The following is a 21436-nucleotide window of genomic DNA, read 5'->3' as shown; positions in this document are numbered from 1 at the left end:
AGCACTTTTTATTACACCACATTGCCTATTGCTAATGACAAAATCTTTGTTTAGTTCAGAGCTTTCTAAGCCTTCATCTAATGACCCAGCAACATAGGAAACATAAGATACAGTCAAATTATATTTTGTGGAAAGCCAGCCAGACCATCTTTGGAGATGGTTGCAGTGCGATCTGACCTCTCCTAGCTAAAACAGATTCTGGTTTGTGCCCACTAATCTCTGGGAAATTTTTGTCAAACAGTGAGTTCTTATCCCAAAAACTGGGGTCTTTGGGTTTGTCAAACACTAGATTATTAAAAATTATTCACTGTTTTGTCCTTTGAACCTAACCTATTCCACTGATCAACTAATCTTCTTATCCAATACCAAATGGTTTTAGTAACTGCTGCTTTGTAATATAATTTTAGATCTGGTATAGCGAGGCCACATTCACTTGATTTTTTTTTTTTAATTCCCTTGAAATTCTTGACCTTTTGTTTTTCCATATGAACTTTGTTGTTATTTTTTCTAGGTCATTAAAATAAATAGATTAGTTTAGGTAGTATTATCATCTTTATTATATTTGCTCATCCTATCCAAGAGCATTTGTTATTTTTCCACTGGTTAGATCTGACTTTATTTATGTGGAAAGTGTTTTGTAATTTTGCTCATATAATTTTTGACTTTGCCTCGGCAGATAGATTCCCAAATATTTTATACTATTGGTAGTTACTTTAAATGGAATTTCTCTTTGTATCTCTAACTTTGGATTTTTGTTAGTGATATGTAAGAATGCTGATGATTTATGTGGGGTGTGATTATTTCTAATAGCTTTTTAGTAGAATCTCTGGAGTTCTCTAAGTATATCATCATATCATCAGCAAAGAGTGATAATTTGGTTTCCTCATTAGCTACTCTAATTCCTTTAATCTCTTTCTTGACTCTTATTGCTGAAGCTAGCATTTCTAATACAATATTGAATAGTAATGGTGATAGTGGGCAACCTTGTCTCACTCCTGATCTTATTGAGAATGGTTGCAGTTTATCCCCATTATATATGATGCTTACTGGTGGTTTTAAATAGATGCTACTGATTATTTTAAGGAAAAGTCCATTTATTCCTATATTCTCAAGTGTTTTTTAGTAGGAATGGATGTTGGATTTTATCAAATGCTTTTTCTGCATCTATTGATATGGATTGTGTTTTTTAAGTGTCTTAAACACAAGGGAGCAGTAAAACAGGAGTGCAGGCTAGAAGTTTGAGAATGTCCCTGATGGCATAGTTTTTCCACAAAAGGGATATTACTGAACCACAGCCTCTCCCTTAGGGACCAAAGCATACATACAGCAGTCTATTTCCATTTCTGCACTCTGCCTTTTACAGGGCAGCCTTATCAAAGTACATAGGCTGAATAAAATGATTTCAGGTATTGAAGTAAGAAGACTTTCAGTTCCTGAATCATAGAACTCAAAGACCTTACAACCATCTAGTGCATCCAGGTCACTAAGGGAGCCCCGGTCATTTATATCTCTTTGCATCCCTTACTCTTTTGTGGGTAGTTGACTTCAGGCTCCTGGGAAGCCCTCTGGATGGAGCTTGTTCTTTCCAAGATTTGTGTTTGTATACCTGAATTTTAATTAAGGAAAAGTAGGTTAAGTACTTTCGGCAACATTTGCTCATACTGCTTTTGATTACATTGTAAGTAGTCATATTTTGTACTGACAGAGCAGCTTTTGTTCCTGGGAGCAGCTCTATGCACTTTGCAGACGTTATCTCTGAAATGATCCCATGGAGGTTGCTAGCTGGCAAGAATTATCCCCACCTTCCAGATAGAGAAATCAAGGCTGAGAGGAACAGTTTGCTTCAACAGAATGCATTGGGAAGATGGGAGGTGGGGGGTGGGGGAAGGAGGGGACAGAATACTGTAAGTGTCCAAAGTCCCGGCTGTAGCAGGACCTTGAAAGGTCCTCAAACAGGCTCAAAGGGGGAAGCTGCTCTTTGAGCAGAGTGGCAGTGGGTGGCATGCAAGCTTAGATGTAAAAGCTGCAGTGATTGCAACCTTCAGCTTGATGGCCTGGGGTTTCCACTGGGCCTGGCAGTGCTACCTTTATGACAGTTTGTAAATAATGGCATCTATAGCAGGTGGAGCTGAGTTCAGCATTCTGGGCAACCTGAGCAGAGGCTGAGTAAGCCAGGAGGGCAGATGGTGCTGGTGACCACTTTGGGCCTCTTTAATGAAGTACTCTGCCCCAGATTGCAGACCAGGGGGCTCCCAGCTTCAGTTAAGCCTGAAGTGCAGGTGTCTGATGACCTGTAGGTACTTCTCCTCTCCCCATCCCAAAGCTGCCATTGCAGACAAATAGAGAAGACAGATGTACTGTCCCATGATAGGGCAGCAGATCCTCCCTTTTCTCCCCACACTGAACACCTTCAAGGGAATCAGAACCACTTCAGGGACAGGCAGGTTCTATGACGTGGACAAAAACAGCTGTGTCTGAACTCTGAGTGGCTTAGCTACCAGGTCTGAGAGAGCTGGGGAAAACAGAAATGATTTGAAAGAGATAGCATTTAATATTCCCTCCGTAGAATGAAGCACCACTTTTAAGTTGTGTTAGGTGAGTTAGGGAGCTTCATCCTTAAATGTACCAGTAGATAGTGGGACCCAGAGCTTCTGGTTTGACCATTCTCTTTCCCACCTGTGTATGGTCATTCCTTATGGGACGATGGAATTCAGAATTGTAAGCACTGCTGAAATCATTAATTCAGCTCCCTTCTTTTGATGAATGAAGAATTTGAGGACCACAGAGAATAAGTGACTTTTCCAAAATCATTTAGGTAGTGTAGTATATGAGAATTGGGATTTAAGCCCAGATATTCTATCTGAATCTAGTTTTTATATATATATATATATATATATATATATATATATATATATATATATAAGATTTCCCCTTTATTAGTTCCATGGTTGTATTCTTTCAGAACCAAAAGTTCTGCTCTGTACTGGGATCATTCTGTCATCTCCCTTTGAGCCTTATTCATGACTGAGTTTTTGTCTTTTTCGTCTTTGCCTTTGTGACTTAAAGAATTCTGATCTTAACTTTCAGGCTTCAGGTTTCTTTCCCTTGGTCACTTTATTCATCTGTTTCCATTTCTTATATTTAAGTTTTCTCTATTGAGGATGGACCATTTCCTCAAATCATACTTCTTTTTGCTCCACACATGCTTTTCTTGCTACTGTCCCCTGTAAGGAATATTGTTCAATAAGGTAGACATTGCTTCTGTCAACTATAGCCCAACAATCTTACTTGTCAAAGACCAGGTCCATATAGGTCCACACAGGTTCTCATAGTCTGCTACATAGTCCTCCTAACTAGTTGTTTTTGAATTGTACTTTTATGTATAATTCTCCCTATCTGCTGCATCTTTCACCATTTGCCTCTTGGACACTTCAAACAGCAGGTGTCTCAAACTCAAATTACTGAAAATAATTCATTAACAGATGCAGTAACAAGTACTATACCTTTTCTAAACTTTATTGTTACTATTGATGCTTTCTAGTATCCTCTAGTACATTAGTAACTATATTATCTTCAATTCCTTACTTGTTCACTCTATATATTTGTTCAGTTGCCACTTTGTCATTTCTTTATCCACAGATCTCTCATATATCTAAATTAATACAGCTGCCTTCCTGATTAAGTCCCTCATCACTTTTTGCCTATAGACAATTACCATAGTCTCCTATTTATTCTCCTGCCTCACTCCTCACTAATCCATTTTTCACAAAACCCTCTTGAGACATTGCTCCCTCTTTACAACATCCCTTTGCCTTCCTCCTTTTCCAATTCTTGCTATGCTTTCTATCATACCCAGTAACTTATTGGTCCCATATTCCTCATTGATACTTCCAAATCCTTGAACCACCTTCACTAAGCAACTTCTTCTCCTCTGATATTTATGATATAGAAATTTATTACCCAATCCAGATCCAAGTAACTATTAACCTACTGAACATTCTCAATCGATTCTCAATGAGTTTAGTACCTGGCTAATAGTCTTTTTCTTCTCCCCAATTCTTGATCTCATATTAGAAGACTTAAATATATAGAGATGTCACTTCCTCAAATATCCTGATTTCTCATTTTCTCAGTCTATTCAGTCCTTATAAACATATTCTTCCAATCTCCTTCCACAGCACACACAGCAAGTTACATGTTTGACTTTTCCATCATTGATAACTATTCTACTTCTATATTCATTAACTCCCAAATTCAATTTCTTGATAATTATCTTTTATCATTCCATCTCTGTATCTTATAACCCCTTAACCTTATTTTTAATACTCATTATGACCTCCATTCCCTCCATCCCTCAATTCTTTCCCAGACCACTACTCCTACACTGAGTAGACTCTCTTCCCTTTCCTACCAGCATGAAATTTTACATTACAATTCAACTTTACATTATCTTTCACCCTTGATTCCTTTGCAACTTTGTCTTATTGCAGATTTTTCTTTGCCAGACTGTAAGAACTATTCCTTATTACTTCCATCATCTCTTCCCCTTTATTCCCCTTTACTCTCCCCCTCCCCCCAAAAAAAGTTAGGCTATCCAATTTCAATTTCTCTCTTTGTCTCTTTCTGTCTCTGTCTTGTTTTGGTTTTGCATTTCAGACATTTCCAAATTCTATGAAAGGTTTCTTATAACAAAGTAAAACAATTAGTGAAGCTAATAATATAGTGACCTAAATGAAAATGCATGTAGTATTCTATCTACATTTGTAGAACTTCTTTCTTTTTTTAATTGACAGAAATCTGTTTTCTCTCCCTACTTCCTTTACCCTATCAAAAAAGAAAAAAGAAGAAATACTCATAATCATGTAAAACAAATTCTCTGTTTATATACATATATTCAGTATAATCGGTATATAATTGACATATATGTCTTATGCTGCACTATAAATCTATCACTTTTCTGTCACATGGTGGATAATATGTTTCATCATTAGTTCTCTGGAATCTTTGAGCCATTGTATTCTTCATCAGTTTTATCTAATCTCAGTTGGGCTCTTATGGCAACTAGGCAAACATTCTATTCCTTCCTAATTGACTCACTATCCCATTTTCCACAATGGCTGTTTCAAACCTCAAGCCCTTCACAGTACCCACTCCTTCCTGGTCTCAACTTAGGAAGTCATCTCATACTTCACCAAGCAATTGAAGCCACTCATTAAGTTTCCTTTTCCTCCCCACTCCATTTCACATCTTATTCTACCATCTTCTCCTTCAATTTAGTCTTCGACAAAATAGTCCCCTCTCTTTGGTAAAGGCAGATCTCTCCACAAGTTATTTTTGATCCAGTCCCATCTTAACTTCTTCAGCAAGTTGCCAATATTATTTTCTTGCTTACCTTCAATCTCTATTTTTTTCTCCTTCCCTTTCTACTATGAACATACTCATATCTCCTTCATTCTTTAAAAACGAACAAAACTCACCTAGTCCTATCCTTTCTAGATAAACTCCTTGAGAACACCACCCACAATTGGTGATGATTCTAAGTCCTCTCCTCGCTGTTGCTTTTCACTGTATACTCCTGTTTCCTGATAATATCACTCAGTTGAAACTGTCTTCTCCAAATTTTCCAGTGATTTATTAATAGTCAAGTCTAATGGGCCTTTCTAAATCCTGGTCCTCCTCAACCTCTCTATAGCATTTGACAACATCTGCTCATTTACCTGGATATTCTTTCTTTAATTTTTGGTGATACTGCTGTCTTCTTGTTCTCATATCTGTCTAACCATGCCTTCTTTGTATTCTTTGCTGGTTCTTCATATTGTTCCTCCTAACTATGGGCGTACCAAACTCTTTTTTGGACCTCCTTCTCTTTTCTCTTGGTGATTTTATTAGCTCCCATACGTTCAGTTTTCATCTCTGTGCTGATGTTATCTCATTTGCTTTGTACAACAACCTGCAAGGCAGGTGCTTTTATTATCCCCATTTTACAGTAGAGGAAACAGTTTAAGTAACTTGCTCAGTATAGTAAGTGTTTTAAGGATAGATTTAGACCCAGGTCTTTCATACTTAAGATTAAGCACCATTGCTTACACTTAGGCCCCCCAGCATCTTCTACTACCAGACAGTGTACTGCCAAAGCTGTAGATACAAAGGGGGAAAAAAAATACCACATTCTCTCAAGAACCTTACAAATCTGTCTTTTAATATATATTGTTTCTCCTGTAAGAATGTATACTTTTTTGAGGTTAAGGGCTCTTTTCTGCTTGTATTATCTATAATGTAGTATTTGACATATAATAGGAACTTAATAAATACTTGTTGATTGGCTGGACACAATTTCCACTGACTTAACCAAAATTAACATTAACTCTTTTGACTATCATCTCATTACTGCTCATTGAATTATTTGGTCAGAAAATCTCCCAGATCTTTCTTATGTGAACTGTTATCCATTCAAATCTTTCACTGTGTCTGTACCCTCCTTCTCCTCTTCTCCAGGAAGCCTTTACTGATTAACTGTAGCTCACTGATATACTTCTCACTGATCATACTTCCTGCTTTAAGTTCACCTAGTATTCTGAAACAGTTTGTCCTGGATTCAGTGTTCAATACTATTGCATTCTTCTTGATTCTTTTAACACTTGGTTGTCTTTATCTTCCCCTTTCCAGTGTATTTATAATACCTTAGATTCAAATGGAGATTACAGCAATACAAAAGTATCATATAGTGCTGGCTTTGTCCCAGAGAGCCATTGCTTTCATTATTAGTCAAGTTTAGTTTGGTCTGGCTTAGTGGACAATTACCTGATTGCTGATATTCCCATCTTTCGAAAAAAAGTCCTACAAGTCTAGAATCAAAGAAATAGTAGGTTTCTTTAGAGATGATTATGAGTGGCAGAAAAGATTCTTTTTTTTTTTCCAGGCAATTTTGGTTAAGTGATACAGCTATGAAGTGTTAAGTGTCTGACCAAACTTAAACTCAGGTCCTCCTGACTTCAGGGCTGGTGTTCTATCCACTGTACCACCTAGCTGCCCCAGCAGAAAAGATTCTTAAAGCTTTCAAAGTTGTTTTTCTTTGTAATATTATTATATTGTTTTACCTTCTTCTCATTTTGCACTTTTCAGTTCATATAAATCTTCACAAGTTTCTCAGAAAGTGTGTCCTTTTTGTCATTTCTTGTGGCACAGTAATTTTTCCCCAACATATTTTCATTTCAATAAATATTTTTAATTATATAAATTTTTAAATATTCCTTTTTAAAATTTTTGAGCTCCAAATTCTCTCCTTCCCTCCTGCCCCTGTCCCTTTCTTTAGAAGGCAAGCAATTTGATATTGATTAGACGTTAAAATCATGCAAAACATACTTCAGTATTAGTCATGTTGCAAAAGAAAATATGCACACATGCACTTCAAAAAGAAGAAAAATTAAGTTTAATTTTTCATTAAGAGATCATCAGTTCTCTCTCTGAAGATGAATAACATTTTTCATCTTGGGATTTTTGGAATGCTCTCCTATCATTGTCTTGGTCAGATTAGCTAGCTAAGTATTTCACAGCTGATCATTATAGCATTGCCGTTACTGTATACAATATTCTCCTGGTTCTGCTCTCTTCATTTTGCATCGGCTCATTTAAGAGTTCCCAGGTTTTTCTAAACTCATCTCGCTTGTCATTTTTAAACTACAATAGTATTATATTATAATCCTGTACCACAGCTTGTTTAGCCATTCCCCAATTGATGGGCATCTCCATAAAAGGGGCTGCTATGAATATTTTTGTATATATAGGTCCTCTTTTCTACCCCTACCCTCTTTTTAAAATCTCTTTGGGATACAGAGACAATAATATTGTTGAGTTAAACAGCAGAAAAATTTTTATAGCTCTTTGGGCATAGTTAGAAACTGTTCTCCAGAATTTTTGGACTAGTTTTGCAGCTCTACCAATACTCCATTAATATCCCTGTTTTTCCATATCTTCCTCCAGCATTTGTCATTTTCCTTAGCAAAATTTCGTGTTAGTCAATCCTGATACATGTGAGATAGTATCTTGGAGTTGTTTTAATATGTATTTCTTTAACCTGTAGTGATTTAGAGCATTTTTTCATGTCTCTGTTAAGTTGAAAATCGCCTGCTCATATCCTTTGATCTTTTAATTGGGGAATAGCTGTTATATTTATAAATTCAGCCTAATTTCCTAAATATTTGGGTATTAAGGCCTTTATCAGAAAAAATTGCTGCAAAAATTTTTTACCCCCAATTTCTTGTTTTCCTTCTAATTTTGCCCGTACTCGTTCTATTTGTATTAAAACTTTTTAATTTCATGTAATCAAAGTTATCCTTTTTATATTGTGTGATCCTCTCTATCTCTTCTTTGGTCACAAACTCTTCCCTTATCCATAGATCTGATAGGTACATTTTCCTATGTTCCCTTAATTTACTTATGATAATCTTTTGTGTCTAAATCATATATCTCTTTTGATCTTATCTTGATACATGGTAGCAGAATAATTTTAATTCATATACCATAATTTGTTTAACATTCCCCAATAGGTGGGCCATTCTCTTAGTTTCCAGTTCTTTTCCATAACAAAACAAGCTGTTATAAATATTTTTAGACATGCAAGTCCGTGCTCTTTTTTTGATCTCTGAGATAGCTGCTCAATAATAGTATATCTCTAAGTCAAATAGTATGCACAATTTAATATCTTTTGGGGGCATGGTTCTCAATTGCTTTCCAGACTAACTAGCCCAATTAACAGCTTCGTCATTAGTTCCTATTTTCCTGAACTTTTCCAACAATTGTCATTAAAAATAACCCCTAAAGGTGTGTGTGGAGGGGTCACTTTTGCCAATTTGATGTGATTAAAGCACCTTAGAAGTTCTATCTTCTGAGGTGTTTTAATTTGCATTTCTCTGATTATTAGAAAGTCAGAGCATCTTTAAGGTATAGTTGTTATTAGCTTAAGATTTCTTCTTTTGAAAATTTTAATTCATTTGCCCAAGTTCATTGATCTATTAGGGAATAGCTGTTATTTTTGTATCAATTGAATCAGTTCCTTGTTACTTCCTAGTCCTGAAATACCCATACCCAACCCCTTGAGCTCTTCTCTCATTGGATATCTTGACCTTAGTCTAAGCTGAACACCAGCTGAAGGAAAGGAACTAGCAGGGACTAGACTATGCAGAACATCCTGTCCTGAAGTTACCTCTCACACTGCAGAATTTCAACATACTCAGCAGCTTCTGGGGAGTTGGGCAGCTGAGTTGATAGGCAGGGACAACAGCAAGTTAAGTGAGTCTGCCTGTCTTGCTACCAATAAATATAACAATTACATGCTTTTATTCTCTCTTTCAGACACATCTTCATTTAAAGGTAATTCGTACAGGGATTGCATTCTGCTGATAGACTGACTACCAGGCTTTAATTTACATAGATTTTTCAGCACTGTCCTGTTGATATTCTTTGCAATAATAGCATTATAAGCATAGTAGGAACTAATATAGAATTAGAGCTTTAATTTGCATAAATACATTCCCAATGGAATTAGTACTAAATGTGGAAGATAACTGTTCCTGAGTGGGTCTGATATGGTAAAGGTGCTTCTATACAATCTTTTCCCTCTCCCATCTAAAATAAGAGCTGTTGATTTTTGATTCAGTGGTAATATCACTCACTACCCCTTCTTTAAAGGGTCATATCAAAAGAGGAGAGTCCCTCAGGCAAGTTGGCCTGAGATACAGATGGATTATGGATTGTTCCTCCTTGGACATGGCAAAGAACTTTAAAGCAAGTACTCACTATAAACATACCCAAATGTTTTTTCCTTTACCAAATAAGAGGATTGAATTAGATTATCTCCATGGGACCTTCCTTTAACCTTTAAAAAAATACTGATCCATTAAATCTAGTATTTTATCAGCATCCCTTTTCCTTCTTCTTTTCCTTCATTTCCCTCTCAATAATGAAAATATAGGTGGATAGGTAGGTAGCACAATGATTAGAATGCTAGACTTGGATTCTGGAAAATCTGAATTCAAATACTGCCTAAGCCACTTAGCCAAGTGTCTCTGACTCTGGGCAAGTGACTTGATTCCTAAGTACATACTCCAGAGGGCTGTGAGATCAAGTGAGGTAGTATGTGCAAATCATTTTAATTTGCAAATCACCTTAAAGCACTGTGTAATACAGGATATTATTTGTTATTATACTGACATAGAAGTCAAATAGCCTGGGTTTCAATTTTAGCTCCTTTCCTTGCTAACAATGTGATTTTGAGAAAGTCACTTCCCCACTTAAGCTTTATTTTCTTCATGAAATATCAACAATAGTTGTCCCCTTCCTACCTCATTGAGATGGCAAGAGAATTGAATAATAGGACAGTATTACATAAACCATAAAACCCTGTTTACATGTAAATTGTTATTCTGTTAGTCACAGACCTGAAAATTTTAGCCAATATTGTTATCTAATACCTCTAGGATTAAATAAATAATCCTTAGCATTCAAGGTCCCTCTGGTCCCAACCTACCTTTCCAGCCTTATTTCCTTCCACTTTTCTTCATTTATTCTAATATTCATAGGACTGCACTGTTAACTGTTCCCAGATCTTGCCCTATCTTCCCTGAATTCATTTATGCATTCCCATCCTTATGCCTAGAATATGCTTTTCCCATATCTCTGCCAATTGAAATTTTTCCATACTTTTGAAAAATTAGCTTCTGTCACTTCCTCCATGAAACTTTCCTCCAGATAAAAAATCTTCTCTCAGATTTACCAGAGTATATCATCTGAATCTTTCCTTTGTCCTCATTATACTTTACCTTGTATAATTACTTATATGTAACAATTCTGTTTGTTGTCATATGTGTTCTGTAATGGCAAGAACTGTAAGCAATAAGATTCCTATGGCCTGAAATGACCAGGGAAGCCCCATCTCCATACTTTCTGCTTATCTAAATCCTATCTGTCTAAGCTTAGCTCAATTCTTGCCTCCTTCAGATAAGGCCTTTCCTATTCACCTGATGCCTTGGCAATCTTTCCTCACTCTAAACACCGCACCTACTATGTGCCAGGCACTGTGTTAAACACTGGGAATACAAATATAAAATAAAAAGACAGTTCCTCTCCTCAAAAAGTCTAAATAGGAAAAGGCAACTTGCACGCGTGTGTGCGCGCGCGCGCACACACACACACACACACACACACATGCCAAAAAAGGGAAAGTCCCAGGCACTAGGCATGATGGAAAAGACTAGAGGAAAGCAGCCATGTGAGAAATACAAAGGGGGCTGACCTGGGCTAGAACTCCCTAGATCAGTAGCAGGAACTCCACAAGCAGAGGGGACTTAGGAGGTATGAGTTCCAGGGCTGAAGTGATCTTGCCAGAATGAAGAGGATCCTGGGACATGATAGATAAGTCCAAAGGAGTGAAGCTGGATGGGAAATGGATAGAGAAAGAATACTGTGTCTTGGAATGAAGCTATCAAGTTCAAATCTTGTTTCTGACACTTATTAGCTATGTGTTTGTTCCTGGCCAACTTTAAAAATAGGAGTTTTTTTTTTTTTTTTAAATCAATAATATTCATTCCTTAGGCTTTGGTAGTTTTAAAAAGGTTGCTGTTGTGGATCCCTTTCGGTTGTGTCTGGTTCTATGACCCTATTTGGGATTTTCTTGGTAGATCCTAGAATGGTTTGCCATTTCCATCTTTAGCTCATTTGACAAATGAGGAAACTAAGACAAACAGGATTAAGTGATTTACCCAACATCACGCAGATGCATTGTCTCAGGCCAGATGAGTCATCTTAACTCCAGGCCCAGCTATTCCATTCCACTGCACCATCTCATTGCTCTTTGAAAGAGGTAGTTTGCTTTCCAACAGTGAGATGATTCAGGCCAGTTCCAACAATCTTGTGATGAAGAGAGCCATTTGCACCCAGAGAGAGGACTGTGAGAACTGAGTATGAACCACAACATAGCATTTTCACTTTTTTTGTTGTTATTCACTTGCATTTTGCTTTCTTATTCATTTTCTTTCCTTTTCTGATCTGATTTTATATATATTGTATTAACACATATTTTAACATGTATAACATATCCGATTGCTTGCCATCTAGGAGAGGGTATGGGCTGGGAAGGAGGGAAAAATTTGGAACACAAGGCTGTGCAAAAGTCAATGTGAAAGATTATCCGTGCATATGTTTTGAAAATAAAAAGCTTTAAAAAAGAAGAAAAATAAAGAAAGAGGTAGTTTACTGGAAAGTGTTACTATCATACAATTAAAATTAAACAATATGCTCTACTTTTTTGTTAATCGATAGGGATTAAAGCAGTCAAGAAAGTGACAGTGTTAGAACAAAAGCAGAAGCCATTTTGATTTACATAGTGGAGAATATATAACTGCAGCAGATCCCCAAGAAGGCTAGAGATCCAAATATCTACAGTAGAGGAGGGCAGGCCTGAAACAATGACAGTGTCCAAAAGGGCTTGAAAAATTCTATTCACTGAGGAGTTATGAGCACTTTGGAGTTATCCTTCACCTTTTTGAGGCATCTTCTTCAGACTGTCCCTTACACTGTGGGGCCCAAGGCTATCCACTTTGCTACTCTTGTTCTTCCACTCTTCCTCTTGTCTTGCCTATCTGCAGAGCTTTGCTAATAATATGTTTCTCCTATACTCTCTGGTCCCATGAGCATGTCCTGACCTACCTCTGAGAACTCCACACTCAACCCAATACCTTATTTCTGACAAGCCAAAGCTCACCCAACCTGACTTCATCTTGGGCCAAGTGTGTATGTGACAACCACACAGATATATAGAGTGACAAGTCCTAAGAGAGATTGTAGCTAGGGAGGGGTGTTTTGGTTTGGGATCACAGGGATAGTGAATTAAATTATAGGGGAATTAATTAATATGACTTTTCTAATAAAAATGGCAGTACTGATTTGAGTAGGTCTCCAGGAGAAGCAGATGAAAGCCTGAGGGACAGGATTAGGGACGTTTGCAAAGAGGAAAAAAGAAAAGACAGTGGTAGGTTAGATGGCAAAAAATAAACAGGGTAGAGTGTGAAGCAGGGCAAGTGCCTCCTAGATAAAGGGCCATCAAAGCATGTGAGCTTGTGTTCACAGTGAAGGTCTTGAGGTTGAGACTTCCAAAACTGAACAGATTAAATCCCTCCAAAAAGAAAGATCCTATAACCTTAGCAAAGAATAGGCAGAGGGAAAATCACTAAGCTAGATAAGGAGGGGAGAAAATAGTGGAAGAAAAGAAATAATGGAAGAAAGAAAGTAGCATAAGAGAATAGAATACAGAAAGAGTGAAACAAAAAAGTTGTTAGAGGGAAGAAAAGAAATAGAACAAAAGGAAAGGACAGAAAGTAAAGGGAGGAGAGTGAAGAAAACATAAATTAAAGATTATGAAAAGAGAGTAGATTCATTTAGAAAAGAGAGCAAGTAGATTCAACATATAATACTCAGTCAGTAGCTTTCTCTTGAAATCCAAAGGACAATGAGATGATAATTTTATGGCAACAATAGAATAATGATATAAAAGAATAATAGCGGTGGAGCTGGTCCCAGGAGAGGAAGGTTAATGTTGCTGTTAATTTAGTTCACTGAGGTCCGTCCTGAGAATCCAGCAGAGCATTTAAAGAAGGGAGAGAAGAGTAAGAGAGCAGAAAGAAGTAGCCATAGGCACACCTCAGGAAAGTCCAGTATTTGTAGATCAGAAGTACATGTATCATGTAGGAACTAATGCAAGGGTCCCTTTCAAGGATGATCCAGATAGCCCAGCACTTCCAAAGTGAGGTCTTTTCCAGCTGACAGAGCTGCTTCTAGAAAAGGACTTGGATGAAAAGTAAGTGCCATTTTTGCTCATACAGAACTTTTCTTCATAAAGACACTATGGGTCTTTAGGCAAAAATATTTGCCAACAATCAGGTACCATTAGACATTGGGGAAACAAAGAAGAAAGACAGTCAGCTAGTCTCGAGGTTCACCCTAATTACCTATACGCATTGTGATCTAGGTTAGAGCATAGAGATGAGCTTGGCCTGGAAAGCCTTTTGCCCATAGTTTTCTCTTTCTGAAGCCCTGTCCCATTTTCTCAGGTACAAGGCCATTCTCTACTCAGAAAACGCCCATAGGATCTTTGTCCCTTTCAGGGACAAAGCTTCCCAGGACTCAATATTGCTCGTAGCAGATAGAAATTTAAGTCAGAAGCAAGACCTTTGCTTCCAAATTATATAACTGTTGCCAGTTTGTTGATGTCTGAAATTTCACCACTGGAATGTTATTCCTTCATCTTCATAAAAATAACCTCTTTTAACCTTATCTATATATTCTTTGCTCCTTTCTTTAGAGGACTGTTCATTTTCTCTTCAACTTTGGACAGGCGAAAAAAACAACAGAGGTCAAGTAGAGAGGCAGGAGGGAAAACATAGACATGTTCTCCTTTACAAATATCCCATCACTAGTCTTTGATTCTAAAAAGATACTGTGAACTGCATTTGAACCATTGAAAATAAACATTACTCCATCTACTGGTCATCCTGACATTTAGGGGAGGGGGTGGGAGGGTAAGAGGTGAAAAATTGGAACAAGAGGTTTGGCAATTGTTAATGCTGTAAAGTTACCTATGTATATATCCTGTAAATAAAAGGCTATTAAATAAAAAAAATTTAAAAAAAAACAAAAAAAAAAAAGAAAAGAAACATTACTCTCTAAATGTCTTTTTTTTTTTTTTTTTTTTTTTGGACTTCCAAACACTATACCATCTAGAAATCAAAGCATCAAGGGGGCAGTAGATAGAGTACAGGGCCCGGAGTCAGGAAGACCCAAGTTTAATTTTGACCTGAGACATTTACTACAAAATCACATAGCTTCTCTTTGCATTTCCTCAATTGTAAAATGGAGATAGTAGTAACACTTAGCTTTCAGAGTTGGGAGAATCAAATGAGATATTTGTATAGCACTTAGCACAGTGCCTGATGTAGGTACTTAACACTTATTTCTTCCACTCCCTTTCTAGCCACTATGGAGTTGTAATACCCCATCTTTGCTTAGTTTTATGACATTTTCGTCTTTTTCAGGGCAATTTAACAGATCTTCTTAATTAAAGAGAGAGGGAGAAAAGAAGATTCTTTGGCCTGGGGCCTGCCTAGTTTGATACCACAGACCTTGTTATTTTGTGACACTAACCCAAATATCCCTGACTACCTCTCTGATACAAGTAACACTGAGATGCTACTGAATCTTAGCTCATTCCCATGACCATATACAAGTCATTTTCCTTCTCTGAGCTTTGATTTTCAAATCTATAAAAAAGGGAATAAATACAGTCTATTTCACAGGTTATGAAGCAAATCTCAGTCTCATAGACATGTGAATTGCTGTTCTTTTCACTGTTGCTATGAAAGCTATGGAGGCACAGAGTCCTCCAGAAGTCGCCATTAAAAATTCTGTTTTTTATCCCATGTGTCAGTGAACTTGGTCGGTTAGCTACATTTTCTCCTATTTGGCCCAGATATCTCTCTATGATGGTCTGCAGTTTAACCTGTCTTCCCTTATATGTATCGGAGAAACATCTGATAATGTTTCACCAGCTCTTGATGTGACATAGTGTCTCCTTGTTTTTGTAGACTGAATCGAATGCGACACTCAGCCCTGAGTGGGAAAACTCAGACAAGTCCACCAACGTGGAAGAGCAAAGGTTACCGTTGCATCGGAGGCGTCATGTACAGGGTGTCTGCTAACAAGCTTTCCAAGACTTCAGGCAGGCCTAATGATGGGAGCAACAAGCAGCTTCTACGAGGAGGTGACCAGGGCATTTAATGAAAGCTTGGTTATATTGATGAAAAGATGGGGAGACAGGTGGGATGTAATGGGAATAGCAAGGACTTCAGAGCCTTGAAGCTAGGTTTATATCTTTAAGGAAGTTAGTCTCCCTCTCTGTACCTCAGCTTCCTCATCTATAAAGTGAAAGAACTGAACTAGATGATCTCTGAGATGCCTTTCATTTCCAATTCTGTGATCCTATGGTTATTCTAAGTACTAGAGGACAAATGTAGTGGAAGTCAAGTAACTAAACTTTCCCAATTCCTGGCTCCCTGGGTTCTTTCCTATTGCTGTCACTGTCCTTTTGAGACTTGGGCATGTAATTCAGCATAGAGAACATTTAACAAGCATTCCCAGTGTCAGGCAGCCTACCTACTCCTTCCAGTTATTTTTCTTTTTTTAATTCTTCACCAACCAAAAGACGGAATCCTCAGTCCTAGGATAATCAGGCTCCAATGAGCCTTAGACATTCTACATCTCTGAGCAAAGGGATGAAATGCCAAAGGAGGCACTCCAAATGAGCTTCCCCAAAGGCTCTGAGCCCATCACAGGGAACTAATTTTCTTATTAAATATATATAAAAGAAAATCTCAAGAGCCATCAAAAACAAGACAGATTGAGGATCTTGGAGCAAAGAAGGAAGACTTGCCTCAAAACAGAGGGCCCCAGTGGGTGAGGAAATTTCAATTATCTTGACATCCCAAGGGAAAAACCTGAGTGGAGACAGGAAGGAAGAATACAACCCCGAGGGAGCTGTATGACGGCCTTTATCACTTTGCTGAGCTTCCTTTCATTTTCTAAGAGGGGTGCACACGTGTGTCTGTGTGCATATATGTGTGTGTGTGTGTGTGTTTTCCTTTTGGACAAAAGAAATGAGGCAGGTATGATAAACAAGATAGGGGTTAGTGAACACCTGGGGCCTGCTGCTCCCTCCATAATCATGTTGGCAATGCCTCACTAACTGTGTCTAAAATCGGCATCTCACCCGCACCTCTAGCTCCAGCTGCACAGGGAAGCAGGATGAAGAGAAGGAAATTCTTTGGACTCGGTTATTGTACAAATTAACTAGAAAAATATTTCAGTCTCAGTCCAATTTCCCCTCTTTCTTGTCCATCAAGAAGAGCAAGATTCTAAGGTGTGTGCCAGATTGCAAAGGCCCAACTGCCAACATACTTCCCTAGCACCACAGGGAACCATAGCAAGAGACAGGAACCTGGAGAGGATGTGTGTGTATCTCAGAAAAGTGCATGGCCTGTTCAGCACAGATACTACTAGCCCAGGCCACAAACTCTTCTGAGGCAAACAATAGTATCTACAATGAAAATGTGGTGAGGGAAGTGTAATGGAAAGAACATTGGTTTTCGAGTTGGAAGTTTGAATTGTAAGGGCCCTCAAATTCTCTAGCTCAGCAATTCTTAACTTTTTGTGTGTCATACACCCCTTTCCAGTCTGGTGTTATAGCCCGTGGATTCCTTCTCAGACAAATGTTTTTAAAAGCATAAAATAAAATATATAAGATTGGAAAAGAAACAAATCATGCTGAAAGACAGTCCTCAAAATAGTTTTTTAAACCAGTTTGCAAACTCCCCAAGTTATGAATCCCTGATCTAGCTTATGCCTGAGCAGGAATCCCTTCTACAACATACTTGATAATTAGTCATTTGATCTTTACTTGAAGACCTCTTCCAAGGTCATCCATTCCCCCATTGGAAAGCTCAAATCATTAGGAAGCTTTTGTTCATATGAAATTAATATCTTACTCTGTGCAACTTGCATCTATTGCTTCTATTTCTTCCTCCTGGTGTCAAGTAAAACAAATCTGAGCTCTCTGCTTCATCTGTGCACTTGACAGTATTAACCTTTCAACTCAACTGTCTCCTTAATTTTAGTGATTTCTTTATTCTCTCTTCTTCAGCCTCCTATCTGCAAGAATCATACACCTTAGACCTCATCTTTATCAGACCACTTTAGTTCCCCTATTCTGAAATTTCCCTCTCTAATGGAATCTCCTTACTTCTCTGTTTCTCTGAATGCCTCATTTTTCCTTAATCTGTTCTTTGGCCCTTATCATGATCTCTAGTGCTTTGATTCCTGCCTTATTCTCCCAGTCTTTTACTTAGGTTTTGGTATCACTTCCCACCCTTTACAATTCTCACCATTTTAATAGAGCACTGGGTTCTACCTTTAAATCCCTATTCTCATTTTGCTAGTTCCTAACATCAGATCATCTCCCCCATATACCTTTTCTTGATCTTACACCTGAACCATTTTTTAAAAAATATTTTATGAATGGATGTTTGGGGTTTCTTTTTCATTACTGTTACTTCTCCATTACTTCCTTTTCTACAACAAAATCTTCCCTTAAATCTTCATGCTTTAAATGCTCTTGTATGTCAGTTTTGGCCACCTCACCACCTATGTTTCCCACTCAAATATCATCTCCTTATAGATAATTTCCAGCTCTGTATTTCCACCTCTGATCTCTAGGTCCACATTCCTAAGTCACTGGTAAGACAGTTCCAAACAATTGTCTCCCCAATACTTCAAGTCCTACCTGCCCAAAATTGAACTCTTATTCTGTTCCCAAAACCTGTACTTCTTCCCAACTTAATCTTGTTTTTGTTTGATGGTACCATCATCCTCCTAAACTCAAAAATCTCGAAAACATCTTTTGCTCTTCTCTGTCTTACTATTTTCTCACTGCTAAAATCATTGATCTCAATAATAGTATTTCTTAAATCTGTTATTCTTTTCTTATTTTAGAATGCCACTGTCCTACTTTAAGCCCTTATTACCTCTCTTTTGTTCTATTGTAACAGTCTCCTAATTGGTCTCCCTGCTTCCAGCTTTTACCACATTGCTGAAATAATTGTCTTTGTGTAGAAATCTAGCCATGTCACTCCCCTGTGCAAAAATCTTCTTTGGCTCTATCTTCCATCTAGGATAAAGAACAAACTCCTTCACCTGCAGGGCATTTAAGGGCCATCAACAATCTGGCTTCAACTTGCATTTTCAGCTTTATCTCACATTATTCCTCTTCACACATTCTACATTCCAGCCAATTTATAGATTTTTCTCCTACTTGCTGTTCCTCATCCTGCTATCTTTTGAGTACTATACCATCTTCATACCTGGAATATATTTCCAGTGTCATGTTTTCCCTCCAAAAGAATTCAGTTCCAAACCTAGAATTTTATTCAAAGATTTTTATCTCTTTTTATTGAAATATTTCTCTTCATTCTTTCCTTCATGAAGACTTCCATGATTTTTTTTTTTACCATTTAAAAATATTCTCTTAAATACTTCTTCAATTTTCCCAGAGCACTTTGACTGGATCTCTTCTTTGCCCTTATCACATTTTTTATTATACTGTCTGATATGTGATACAAGTCAGGAGACTTAATTTTAATACATGAGACAGTGGAAAGACCAAGTAGACTTGCAGGGTTTTGCCCATAATTAGCCATGTGATTTTAGGCAAGTATCTTCCTCTCTCTAATCCTCAATTTACTCCTTTATAATATGGGAATAATAACACATGGACTGCTTCTCTCAGTTTTCAAACCTCAACTCTTTAGAAATGGGAACAATGTAGTTGTTAGGCACATCCTTTCTCACTTTACTTATCTATGCAATTCAAATCTCTCTGCTTGCCTCACCTGGCTTTATCCAAAAAATGTTGCAACCACAATACTATATACATAAAAGAAATAAATGTGGATTCTCTCTCTCCCCCTCCCTTCTATAAGACACTTTTTGCCCAAAATGACTGGAGGTTTTCCTCCAGATAGAGGGTTAGAGATGATGTTGTTGAGGCATCTCAGTCATATCTGGCTCTCCCACTCCATTTATGATTTTTGGGGGTTTGCCATTTCCTTCTTCAGCTCATTTTACATATGAGGAAACTGAGCAAACAGAATTAAGAGATATATTCACGGTCACCCAGTAGTGGGTCTGAGGCCAAATGTAAACTCAGTGGGCAGCACTCTCTCCACTTTGCTGTGGAACTGCAATTAAAGATAAGCTTCTCTAAATAAAATTTGAGATTTAGGATTGAATCTCTTCTCCCATTTTCTCAAAAGGAGAGTGTGTGTGTGTGTGTGTGTGTGTGTGTGTGTGTGTGTGTGTGTGTGTTGGGAGGCAGGAGTGTGTGGGTCTATGTACATGTGTGGTTTTTCTCTCCCTGAATCTTGATGTAAAAATATTTACATAGATTTGTGGACTTATCCCTGATGATCATCAGGAACCTATTTCCATAAAACATTCTTATCCCTCATCCCTCTGATTGTTTTACCTGTTTGCTGTATCTCCCTGTGTCCTTTTGATTTGTTACTGATAATCTCTCATTGGAACAATAGTTTTCCACCAAGCCAATCCCTTTCAGTCAGGAGCCAACTTGATCCTTTAAAAAACAGATAATCTCTCTAATATCCATCTCATATGTGTTTTATAACTTATCCTGACAGTGGACCATTTGCTATCAGACAGGGATGAACAAGGCAGTACATTATCAGTCTGAGAGGGGTTATTGGGCCCTGCTATCTTGGCTTTCCCTTTGCCCTTGTAGGACTCTACTCTGGTTTAAAGAATTAGTTGTAATTCCAGAAGCAAGAATAAAGAAAATAGAGTTCCTTTTCTCCATATAGACACACTAGGGAAAGCAATCACAGGATTTCTGTTACTGGCTCAAAACTCCGTTTTCTCTGGAAGTCTTCTTACAACTCCTGAATTGTTATGTCCTCACTTTAGTTGTATAGATTTCATTATGTATTCTTACGTCTGTCATGTAGACTTGCCTTGTATTTATGCTCAGATCTGAGATTCCAAAGGGCAAAACTTGTAGGACTAGTTAGGTTTCATTATTTTTCATTTAAGTGTCTTGAGGCTCATGCTAAAGAGCAGGAAAACAGAATATCCTTTGTCCCAACTCCTGACTCCAGGATTTTTTCCTGCTCTCAAGCTCAAGGTGACAGTGTTCCACGGTGTCTTAGAGTCATAGACAGCCTATGGCTGTGTCAGATAATCTGGCATCAAGTCTGTCCTCTGATAATCTGGCATCAAGTCTCTCCTCTCGCATTCATTAGGTATGTGCCTGATCACTTGCCCTCTTTCAGCCTCAATATATTTATATGTGATGGGGACAATGGTGCTGATTACTAACTTCGTGGAGCTTGTCTAATACATAACAGTGCAGATTCCTTTTATGTATAGTTTTCACTAGGTGGCTACTGAGGGCTTTCAAAGTCTCTGCTTCTGGTTTCAGTGCAGGAAGTTTAGGAATAATTAACAGAGTCTAAATCTGAAGTGGTTAGGAAGAAAGGGACAGCATGGAAAAAGGAGGAACTCTTTGGGGGGGATGAAGGACAGAAAAAGGGGAATGGAAGACAAGGAAGGAGTTCAAGACAGGAAGAGAATAGGAGGCCTAAGCTAGAGAAGAGTTGGGTATGGAAGAAAACCTGGAAGATGGCCTTTGCCCCAAATTTCTTCATCAGCAATTAACAAATTTTTTTAATGGCCTGCCACATGCCTTCATTTTGTAAAGTGATAACAAAATACCAAAACAAAGCAAAACTATCCTGGTGTTCATTTAACACAAGAGAGAGAGAGA

At 37.7% G+C, this 21436-nt stretch overlaps 1 protein-coding gene across 3 annotated transcripts in view; it reads left to right on the top strand.

The window, feature by feature from the left end:
• Positions 1-21436, top strand: part of ZC3H3 (zinc finger CCCH-type containing 3) — a 488431-nt gene that overhangs the window by 338650 nt on the left and 128345 nt on the right. For all 3 annotated transcript variants that reach the window (XM_031947316.1, XM_031947317.1, XM_031947318.1), the window contains exon 5: positions 15633-15808. In XM_031947316.1, coding sequence (XP_031803176.1) covers positions 15633-15808 — 176 coding nt within the window. The remainder of the gene's footprint in view (positions 1-15632; positions 15809-21436) is intronic.

This window comes from Sarcophilus harrisii, chromosome 1 (assembly GCF_902635505.1).
Source record: "Sarcophilus harrisii chromosome 1, mSarHar1.11, whole genome shotgun sequence".
Taxonomy (NCBI): domain Eukaryota; kingdom Metazoa; phylum Chordata; class Mammalia; order Dasyuromorphia; family Dasyuridae; genus Sarcophilus; species Sarcophilus harrisii.
The sequence above is the reverse complement of the archived record's forward strand: the minus strand, read 5'-3'. Positions and strand labels throughout refer to the sequence as shown.